This window comes from Oncorhynchus clarkii, chromosome 8, assembly GCF_045791955.1.
Source record: "Oncorhynchus clarkii lewisi isolate Uvic-CL-2024 chromosome 8, UVic_Ocla_1.0, whole genome shotgun sequence".
NCBI classification, from domain to species: domain Eukaryota; kingdom Metazoa; phylum Chordata; class Actinopteri; order Salmoniformes; family Salmonidae; genus Oncorhynchus; species Oncorhynchus clarkii.
In genome coordinates, this window is record NC_092154.1 from 2,255,924 (window position 1) to 2,268,049 (window position 12,126).

The 12,126-nt window shown below is 41.4% G+C and overlaps 1 protein-coding gene across 1 annotated transcript in view; it reads left to right on the forward strand.

Annotated features, from left to right (window-relative positions):
• Positions 1-795: 795 nt before the first annotated feature.
• The window catches only part of LOC139414870 (runt-related transcription factor 2-like), a 116,134-nt gene continuing 104,803 nt past the window's right edge, over positions 796-12,126 (forward strand). Inside the window, exons 1-2 of the mRNA XM_071162458.1 lie at positions 796-1,661; positions 9,498-9,654. Coding sequence (XP_071018559.1) covers positions 1,383-1,661; positions 9,498-9,654 — 436 coding nt within the window. The 5' untranslated portion in view covers positions 796-1,382. The remainder of the gene's footprint in view (positions 1,662-9,497; positions 9,655-12,126) is intronic.

Consider the following 12,126-nt stretch of genomic DNA (forward strand, 5'->3'; position numbering starts at 1 on the left):
ATCTGGTAGAAAACAACGCAGCAAAAGTTGAAATATTTGAACTCTGGCTACAAGTCCCGTCTATGGTGGCGGGTGACTGCATTCACAACCAGGCTCAACGGTATTTACGGCCGTGCTCACATTGAAAACAATGACATCCTGGTTGCCGGATCTACCTCCTACCATCTAAACGCAGCATCACTTCTGCCCTGCCTCCCTCCCTCTCATCAGACTGGCCATCAGATGCAGGCCACCAGTCCAATAAAAAGCTATTTATTACGCTCACTCAGCTGTGGCTCACAATACATGTATTTATTTAGCTAGGCAAGTCATTTAAATACAAATTCTTATTTACACTGACGGCCTAACCCGGACGACGCCGGGCCAATTGTGCGCAGCCGTAAGGGACTCCCAATCACGGCCGGTTGTGATACAGTTTGAAATCGAACCAGTGTCTGTATTGATACCTCTAGCACTGAGATGCAGTGTCTTAGACCTCTATGTCACTCGGGAGCCCTAATAGTGTGTGATCATATACCAACATGTTTTTTAAACATATTTTCAAAATGTTCTGAAAACAACAACATTGTCAGTGTAATTCAACTACTGCCAATATATATTGGACCTATAGCTTATTTTATAAACATCATTTCTAGTAGGTTAATGTTGCATAAGTATGTGTTTTTAAGTCATGGTTTAAAAAAACATATGAACTGTAGATCTTGGCTTGCTTTTGGACTCAGAAAGAGCTCTTGACTCAGAATAGGTTGGTGACTACTGGTGTAGATGATTGTTCAAAGCAGTTTTCATACCTTTATTCTCGTGCCTTTGAATGGGTTCTGTACGTGAAATAGCCTGCAGGCTCGAGGCTTTCAATTTGTCACAACGACCCAAGTGAAGCAACTGAAGTCTTGGCCTGACTTTTACAGAAATGAAATACTTTTAATGTAGAAAACATCTGGGCAGATTATTGTCGCAGTTTTGTTTATTTTTGTAATGATAGATTGCTTGAATTTTAATCAGGTTTATATAATTTCACACGAAGAATTTGGTCTGGGGTTTTGACACGGACACTGACAAGAACATTTCCTAAGACCTTGTCATCAAAAATCCCCCTTGCGCGTTCAGTCAGACGTGGTTTTCCAGCTGCAGACGGTTTTATTTTGAGGTTCGGAGGCGCCCTCCTATCCAACCGAAGTCTGTAGTGGAGAGAAGTTTAGCAACTCAGCGCGCTGAGAGAAGCGGGTCCCATTTTCCGTTGGCAGGAGAGCTGAAGCTCACTAGCCGTGCCGAACAGAGCCGAGCAAACAGACAGAGTCACTCCGGTGGAGGGGACACGAGAGCAGAGGAGAACTGGCTTGGTGGTCTAGACTCTTTCCCGTGCTAACCCATAGTCTGTTGTGATGCGCATTCCCGTAGATCCCAGTGCCACGCGGAGGTTTAGCCCGCCGTCCAGTAGCCTCCAGCCGCTCCCGGCCAAGATGAACGAGCTCAACACGCCGTCCGGGACCGGTCAGCAGGACAGCACGGTGCCAAGGCTGCGCCTGCAGGAGAACCGCAGCATGGCAGAGATCATAGCGGACCACCCGGCCGAGCTGGTCCGGACTGACAGCCCCAACTTCCTCTGCTCCGTCCTGCCCTCTCACTGGCGCTGCAACAAGACGCTGCCCGTCGCCTTCAAAGTAAATACCACTCTCTTCTAGTACTGTATACTTTGTAATGAACAGAACACTTTCTTTCTTTCTGTATTCGTTCTATTGAATATTGAGAGAAAAGGTCTGACTGAATTCCTCTTGGCGTTTGGGTCAAACACATGTGTTTATATTTGTATAAAATATTATTGCACTGCCCTTAAATGCGCATTACAAATTATGAGCTTGAATTTCAGTTTCTGCAAGAATTTTTGTCTATAGCAGGTCTGCACAATTTACCGTTGTAGTATTTCAGCAAATTAGAGTGAGAGACATAAAGACGTACCGTGCGTCTTTCAGGATATAATTAACAAAGCATGATTGTTTAAAGTTTATAATTGGGAGCAGAGAGGCGCAGAACAGAAACATGTTGGATATGTTTCATTGACATGTTGGATATGTTTCATTAACATGTTGGATATGTTTCATTAACATGTTGGATATGTTTCATTAACATGTTGGATATGTTTCATTAACATGTTGGATATGTTTCATTAACATGTTGGATATGTTTCATTAACATGTTGGATATGTTTCATTAACATGTTGGAAACCTTAGTTCATATGACACATCTCTGTTATTGTCTCTGTATGGGAGACAGACTAACAGACAGGCTGGTGGAGGGGACATTAGAATCATGCTGTTGTGTCTCTCACCGCCATTAGATATTATTTCCTAATTCTACTTATTGAAATAATTATATTGCTCTCTATTCAAATTAACTTAGAAAATGGGGGACATTTTAGCATTGTTCTATTAAAAGTTTTACTCTTAATTGTAATTTAATTAGACAACATAATTAGGTAAAATGCATGCAGCTTCCATAATATTACCAGTGGCTTACACTAAATAAACCATAAAATAAGTTTGATAGAAGATATGTTTTCCCTCGCAATTCTAAAACGTCATCTATTGGTTGGAAAGTTATATAAATGAATAACGGATGTTGACTTGTAGGCCTAATGCATCACATACATGACAGGGAGCACCAGTTCTATTACCTTCCATTAAAACAATTCATAGTTGATTTTTGATGTGTACATTTATTTTATTTTATTGTGCCTATATGTTTATATTTTTCCTTTTGACATATTGATATCGGCCATCAAAGGCCGATATCAGCTACTGTTGAACTCTGTTCAATAAAGGCCTTTCAATTTAATACTAATAGAATTAAAACTGACAGAAGATGAATCTAATCTGTATATTAAATATGTATATTAAATATGTATATTAAGTGTTATTACAGAGATCTACGGCCCTGTCATACTACCCAATCATTAGGTGTTTATAATAAACCTTTGTTGTGTTGGTACTCTACGTTCTAATTGGACCACTTCTCGTGTTATTACAAGGAGTTGTTAGTTGTAGTTCCACCGTTGTTATGCAACGTGTTAACCTGTAGTCATGGTGATAAAGGATCTGTCCTCCAGCTATCTGGGGACTCAACACGATAAAGTAATGACTCTCTCCCTCGACAGAATGGATTCACTTACTTGTCTTGTGTTTTTAAGAGATTCTGAATTTTCTCACAGTAAATTAAGATCATTTTTTTGGATTCATATTTCTAGAACTGAACCTCAGGAATATTTTGTTAGTGAGAAGGTCTCAGCCACAGCAATTTTTTTTTTTACAAAGTACAGGTCCTCGTGGAAATATATAACACACGGTCTTATGGAATTATATTACACATGGAAATATATAACATGGTCTTATGGAATTATATAACACACGGTCTTATGGAATTATATTACACATGGAAATATATAACACATGGTTTTATGGAAATATATTACACATGGAAATATATAACACATGGTCTTATGGAAATATATAACACATGGTCTTATGGAAATATATAACACATGGAAATATATAACACATGGTCTTATGGAAATATATAACACATGGTCTTATGGATATATATAACACATGGTCTTATGGAAATATATAACACATGGTCTTATGGAAATATATAACACATGGTCTTATGGAAATATATAACACATGGTCTTATGGAAATATATAACACATGGTCTTATGGAAATATATAACACATGGTCTTATGGAATTATATTACACACGGTCTTATGGAATTATATTACACACGGTCTTATGGAATTATATTACACATGGTCTTATGGAATTATATAACTATATAACACAAGGTCTTATGGTGTCACGTTCTGACCTTAGTTCTTTTGTTATGTCTTTGTTTTAGTATGGTCAGGGCGTGAGTTGGGTGGGTAGTCTATGTTCTTTTTTCTATGTTGTGGTTTTGTGTTTGGCCTGGTATGGTTCTCAATCAGAGGCAGGTGTCGTTCGTTGTCTCTGATTGAGAATCATACTTAGGTAGCCTTTTCCCACCTGTGTGGGTGATTATTTTCTGTTCTGTGTTTTGCTTCACCGTTCAGGACTGTTCGTTTTGTCATTTTATTGTTTTTGTTCAGTGTTCAGTATTGTTATTAAAACAATATGGACACTTACCACGCTGCACATTGGTCCTCCTCTTCTTCCACCCACGACGAGCGTTACAGAATCACCCACTAACCAAGGACCAAGCAGCGTGGTATCGGGCAGCAGTGATCTCCGGACTCGTGGACATGGGAGGAGATTTCGGACGGTAAGGGACCCTGGGCACAGGCTGGGGAATATCGCCGCCCCAAGGCAGAGCTGGAGGCAGCGACAGCTGAGCGGCGGGAATTTGAGGAGGCAGCACGGCAACGCGACAGGCACGAGAGACAGCCCCCCCAAAAATTGTGGGGGTGGCACACGGGGAGTGTGGCAGAGTCAGGTTGGAGACCTGAGCCCACTCTTCATGCTTACCGGAACAAGCGCAGTACTGGTCAGGCACCGTGTTATGCGGTCAAGCGCACAGTGTCGTCAGTACGCGCTCACAGCCTGGTGGGCTATAGGCCAGCCCCCCGCAAGTGACAAGCGAGAGTGGGCATCCAGCCAGGGTGTATTGTACCGGCCCAGCGGGATTGGTCTCCAGTAGCCGTTTCAGCCCTGGGTATCCTGCGCCGGCTCTGCGTGCTGTGTCTCCGGGGCGCTGGGAGGGTGCAGTGCGTCCTATGCCTGCGCTCCACCTGTGCCGGGCGAATTTGGTTATGGAGCCTAAGGGAGAGGTGCGAGTGGTATGCACCAGAACTCCAGTGCTCACCCACGGCCCGGTTCAACCTGTGCCTGCACTCTGGATGGTCCGGCCTAAAATGGTGATCCAGCCGCGAGGAGTGGTGCCAAGGCTGCGCACCAGGGCTCCAGTGCTCCCCCATATCCCGGTCCATCCGGTGCCTCCTCCAAGCACCAGGCCTCCTGTAGGTCCTGTGGCAGCCCCACGCACCAGGCTGTATCTCCGTCTCCTCCCTCCAGGTCTGCCCGTCAGTCAGGAGCTGCCAGAGCCGCCCTTCTGTCAGGAGCTGCCAGAGCTGCCCTTCTGTCAGGAGCTGCCAGAGCCGCCCTTCTGTCAGGAGCTGCCAGAGCCGCCCGTCTGACCTGAGCTGCCAGAGCCGTCCGTCAGTCGGGAGCTGTCGGAGTCGCCCTTCACTCCGGTGCTGCCGGAATCGCCCACCCAGACCCTCCCCTATAGGTTCAGGTTTTGCGTCCGGAGTCCGCACCTTTGGTGGGGGGGGGAGTACTGTCACGTTCTGACCTTAGTTCTTTTGTTATGTCTTTGTTTTAGTATGGTCAGGGCGTGAGTTGGGTGGGCAGTCTATGTTCTTTTTTCTATGTTGTGGTTTTGTGTTTGGCCTGGTATGGTTCTCAGTCAGAGGCAGGTGTCGTTCGTTGTCTCTGATTGAGAATCATACTTAGGTAGCCTGTTACCACCTGTGTTTTGCTTCAACGTTCAGGACTGTTAGTTTTGTCATTTTATTGTTTTTGTTCAGTGTTCAGTATTGTTATTAAAACAATATGGACACTTACCACGCTGCACATTGGTCCTCCTCTTCTTCCACCCACGACGAGCGTTACACATGGAAATATATAACACATGATCTTATGGTCTTATGGAAATATATAACACATGGTCTTATGGAAATATATAACACATGGACATATATAACACATGATCTTATGGTCTTATGGAAATATATAACACATGGTCTTATGGAAATATATTACACATGGTCTTATGGAAATATATAACACATGGAAATATATAACATGGTCTCATGGAAATATATAACACATGGAAATATATAACATGGTCTCATGGAAATATGTAACACATATGCCCATTATTTCCTGCCAAGGCAGCAGCTACTCTTCCTGGGGTTTATTATGGATCCCCATTAGTTCCTGCCAAGGCAGCAGCTACTCTTCCTGGGGTTTATTATGGATCCCCATTAGTTCCTGCCAAGGCAGCAGCTACTCTTCCTGGGGTTTATTATGGATCCCCATTAGTTCCTTTCAAGGCAGCAGCTACTGTTCCCGGGGTTTATTGTGGATCCCCATTAGTTCCTGTCAAGGCAGCAGCTACTCTTCCTGGGGTTTATTATGGATCCCCATTAGTTCCTGTCAAGGCAGCAGCTACTCTTCCTGGGGTTTATTATGGATCCCCATTAGTTCCTTCCAAGGCAGCAGCTACTCTCCCTGGGGTTTATTATGGATCCCCATTAGTTCCTGTTGCCAGGGCAGCAGCTACTCTTCCTGGGGTTATTATGGATCCCCATTAGTTCCTGTGGCAAAGGCAGCAGCTACTCTTCCTGGGGTTTATTATGGATCCCCATTAGTTCCTGCCAAGGCAGCAGCTACTCTTCCTGGGGTATATTATGGATCCCCATTAGTTCCTGCCAAGGCAGCAGCTACTCTTCCTGGGGTTTATTATGGATCCCCATTAGTTCCTGCCAAGGCAGTAGCTACTCTTCCTGGGGTTTATTATGGATCCCCATTAGTTCCTCCCAATGCAGCAGCTACTCTTCCTGGGGTTTATTATGGATCCCCATTAGTTCCTGCCAAGGCAGCAGCTACTCTTCCTGGAGTTTATTATGGATCCCCATTAGTTCCTGCAAGGGCAGCAGCTACTACTCCTGGGGTTTATTATGGATCCCCATTAGTTCCTGCCAAGGCAGCAGCTACTCTTCCTGGGGTTTATTATGGATCCCCATTTGTTCCTGTCAAGGCAGCAGCTACTCTTCCTGGGGTTTATTATGGTTCCCCATTAGTTCCTGCCAAGTCAGCAGCTACTCTTCCTGGGGTTTATTATGGATCCCCATTAGTTCCTTTCAAGGCAGCAGCTACTCTTCCTGGGGTCCAGCAACATTAAGGCGGTTACACATATAACGTTACCATACATTCATAACAGATTTCACAACATATTAAAATGTATTTATATAGCCCTTCTTACATCAGCTGATATATCAAAGTGCTGCACAGAAACCCAGCCTAAAACCCCAAACAGCAAGCAATGCAGGTGTAGAAGCACGGTGGCTTGGAGAAACCCCCTAGAAAGGCCAGAACCTAGGAAGACTCCTAGAGAGGAACCAGGCTATGAGGGTATTAAGTGTGTGCCCTCTGGCCTCTACTCTACTACCACATATCTTCAACCAGAATCCATATGTACATGCATGTATAGTGCGTATGTTATTGTGTGTGTGTGTATGTATGTGTCTTTGTCTATGTTTGTGTCTCTTCACAGTCCCTGCTGTTCTATAAGGTGTATTTTTATCCGTTTTTTTTATCTAATTTTAGTGAATCCCTCTGCCTGTTAGTTTATTAGGGTTTTGTAGTATAGTGAACGCAGCCCTCTGCCTGTTAGTTTATTAAGGTTGGCCATAAAACAGGAATGTCTTGCAAACCAACGGTTGCATGTCCAAATCTCATTATTGACAACTTTACCATGTTATCAACTTTGCAACTGCTTACTACTTTTAGCTACTTTTATTAAACTACTTAGCATATTAGCTAACCCTTCCCCTAACCATAACCTTAACCCTTTTAGCTAAGTACTCATCTTAACCCTAACCTGAACCCTAACCCCTAGAGCTACAGTTAGCCAGTTAGCTAATGTTAGCGTTAGCCACCTAGCCACCTAGCTAACGTTAGCCACCTAGCCACCTAGCTAGCGTTAGTCACCTAGCCACCTAGCTAGTGTTAGCCACCTAGCCACCTAGCTAGCGTTAGCCACAACAAATTGTAATTTGTAACATACAGTGCCTTGCAAAAGTATTCGGCCCCCTTGAACTTTGCGACCTTTTGCCACATTTCAGGCTTCAAACATAAAGATATAAAACTGTATTTTTTGTGAAGAATCAACAACAAGTGGGACACAATCATGAAGTGGAACGACATTTATTGGATATTTCAAACTTTTTTAACAAATCAAAAACTGAAAAATTGGGCGTGCAAAATTATTCAGCCCCTTTACTTTCAGTGCAGCAAACTCTCTCCAGAAGTTCAGTGAGGATCTCTGAATGATCCAATGTTGACCTAAATGACTAATGATGATAAATACAATCCACCTGTGTGTAATCAAGTCTCCGTATAAATGCACCTGCACTGTGATAGTCTCAGACGTCCATTAAAAGCGCAGAGAGCATCATGAAGAACAAGGAACACACCAGACAGGTCCGAGATACTGTTGTGAAGAAGTTTAAAGCCGAATTTGGATACAAAAATATTTCCCAAGCTTTAAACATCCCAAGGAGCACTGTGCAAGCGATAATATTGAAATGGAAGGAGTATCAGACCACTGCAAATCTACCAAGACCTGTCCGCCCCTTGTCTTCCAACAAGACAATGATCCAAAACATAAAGCAAAATCTACAAAGGAATGGAACAAAAATAAACATATCCAGGTGTTAGAATGGCCAAGTCAAAGTCCAGACCTGAATCCAATCGAGAATCTGTGGAAAGAACTGAAAACTGCTGTTCACAAATGCTCAACATCCAACCGCACTGAGCTCGAGCTGTTTTGCAAGGAGGAATGGGAAAAAATGTCAGTCTCTCGATGTGCAAAACTGATAGAGACATACCCCAAGCGACTTACAGCTGTAATCGCAGCAAAAGGTGGCGCTACAAAGTATTAACTTAAGGGGGCTGAATAATTTTGCACGCCCAATTTTTCAGTTTTTGATTTGTTAAAAAAGTTTGAAATATCCAATAAATGTCGTTCCACTTCATGATTGTGTCCCACTTGTTGTTGATTCTTCACAAAAAAATACAGTTTTATATCTTTATGTTTGAAGCCTGAAATGTGGCAAAAGGTCGCAAAGTTCAAGGGGGCCGAATACTTTCGCAAGGCACTGTATCATACAAAATGGATGATGGACATCCACACATACCGGCAGGTAGCCTAGTGGTTATAGTATATAATGGTGTCATGGAAAAGTTACCGAAAGATTGCGAGATAGAATCCCCGAGCTAACAGAAGTAACAATCTGTCGTTCTGCCCCTGAACAAGGCAGTTAACCCACGGTTCCTAGGCCATCATTGAAAATAAGAATTTCTTCTTAACAGACTTGCCTAGTGAAATAAATACCATATGAAATGTAACAAATTAAACTGAATGGAGTGTCTTGGCTTTACATACAGAATGATAGGAAATTCTCTGAGACTGTGTTTAGAAGGAAGTAATTATAGTTTGAATTCCATTTTAGCTGGGTCCTGACTATTTAATAGTGTCAGTAATGATCAAATGGCTGAGGTGGTTTGAATAGGATTGAACAATACCGGAAAACCTGCAAGGAATTTCACAAAATTAGGTCTGAAGTTGATTTGAGTCCGTTCTCCTCCTCCTCTCGCCTCCTTCACTCTCTTCATCAATCCTTTCTTCCTCTCATCCTCCTCCTCCTCCTCCTCCTCCTCCTCCTCCTCATCCTTCCCAGGTTGTGGCATTGGGAGAGGTGACTGATGGGACGGTCGTCACGGTGATGGCAGGGAACGATGAGAACTACTCGGCGGAGCTGCGGAACGCATCGGGAGTGCTGAAGAACCAGGTGGCTCGCTTCAACGACCTGCGCTTCGTGGGCCGCAGTGGACGGGGTCAGTGTCTATATTACCTAGATCAGTATCTATGTCTCTATATCTATGTTATTACGGCCCGAGCTTCTAAGGATGCAGATCATTTCAAACTGAATTTGAAATTGGGTTTTTATTTGGATCATGGTGACATTATTTCTGATCTGTGTTGGATCATGGTGACATTTTTTAAAAACTGTGTTGGATCATGGTGACATTAATTCCATGCCTCTGCTAGTATTTCCATGCCTCTGCTAGTATTTCCATGCCTCTGCTCCCCTCTGGGAATAGGGCACCCCTCAGCAGGAAAAACAAAACTAGACAAGAATTTGTGCCAGGTGTGATATCCCTCCTAAATAGCTCGGGCTAATGTTCCTATCGACTCCATAAGGCCAGTAGGCTAGTATGTTTTTTGTAATGTTTTTTTATTTATTAAATAATAATTATAATTATATTTTTATTTTTTATTATTGGTCTGTAACTGTTATGAAAATGTTATTGGCAATTTTTGTTGTTGTATTTAAACGCCACTTTAAATGTGTACATGACACTGCAACAACATTTCCCCACGGGGACAATAAAGTCAGGAAGAAGACTTAATAACCTTAAGGTGCTGGACCTGATGAATCACAGAGAGCTTGGGGTCATAACTGATGCAAGACCATTCACCCATCGCTGTGAACTATATAACATGGTCTAGTGGCCCTCCTTCCTCCCAGAACACACTGGTACATATTTGTGTACAAGGCAGTGCTTGGCCTCTTCCGTACATAATGTATCTTTCCTACTCAATAACAACATCACAATCCTACAGCCTCCACTCTGTCAGTGCTCTAATTCACAGGTCCTAGGGCAAGGACTGAAATGGGGAAACAATCATTCTCCTACAACGCTCCTTGGTCTTGGAACAAACTAAAAAAGACTTTCAAACCTGAGGAGAGGGTGTCTCTGTCTGAGTTGAAAACTTTGATAGAAGACAATATAATTGAACGTTGTGATTGTTTTTAATGTTTCGTATTGAAGTATTGTGTTCTTGTGTTATGTGTACACACTGATGACTTCCTGCTGACCTCTTGACAGGTCCCCTTCCAAAAAAAGGTTTCTAACGTCAAGGTTTCTAACTGTACACCGTACTGACCTCTTGACAGGTCTTCTTCTGGTTAAATAACTGAACTTAGTGTCTATATTTCTATATCTAATACCTCTATATTATAAAAGAGGTCAGTGTCTATATATCTATACTATTAAAGAGGTCAGTGTCTATCTATCTATACTATTAAAGAGGTCAGTGTCTATATCTCTATATCTCTATACCTCTATATTATTAAATAAGTCAGTGTCTATCTCTATATCTATACCTCTATATTATTAAAGAAGTCAGTGTCTATCTCTATATCTATACCTCTATATTATTAAATAGGTCAGTGTCTATATCTCTATACCTATACCGCTATATTCATAAAGAGGTCAGTCTCTATCTCTATATCTATACCTCTAGATTAGTAAAGAGGTCAGTGTCTATATCTATATATCTATGCCTCTATATTATTAAAGAGGTTGTTGTCCATCTCTATATCTATACCTCTATATTATTAAAGAGGTCAGTGTCTATCTCTATATCTATACCTCTATAATAGTAAAGAGGTCAGTGTCTACATCTCGATATATATCTACCTCTATATTATTAAAGGTTAGGTTAGAGGTTATTGTCTATATCTCTATATCTATACCTCTACATTATTAAAGAGGTTATTGTCTATATCTCTATATCTATACCTCTACATTATTAAATAGGTTATTGTCTATATCTCTATATATCTATACCTCTACATTATTAATGCTGTTATTGTCTATATCTCTGTATATCTACACCTCTTATTAAAGAGGTTATTGTCTATATCTCTATATCTATACCTCTACATTATTAAAGAGGTTATTGTCTATATCTCTACATCTATACCTCTACATTATTAAATAGTTTATTGTCTATATCTCTGTATATCTATACCTCTACATTATTAAAGAGGTTATTGTCTATATCTATACCTCTATATTAGTAAAGAGGCCAGTGTCTATACCACTATATCTATACTTCTATAATTAAGGAGGTCCGTGTCTATGTCTCTACATCTATACCTCTATATTAGTAAGTAGGTCAGTGTCTATGTCTATATATCTATACCTCTATATTAGTAAAGAGGTCAGTGTCTATGTCTCTACATCTATACCTCTATATTAGTAGAGGTTATTGTATATATCTCTATATTTCTACCTCTACATTATTAAAGAGGTTATTGTCTATATCTATATATATCTATACATCTACATTATTAATGAGGTTATTGTCTATATCTCCATATCTATACCTCTATATTATTAAAGAGGTTATTGTCTACATCTCTATACATCTACCTCTATATTAATTAAGAGGTTATTGTCTACATCTCTATATATCTGCCTCTATATTAATTAACGAGGTCAGTGTCTATGTCTCTA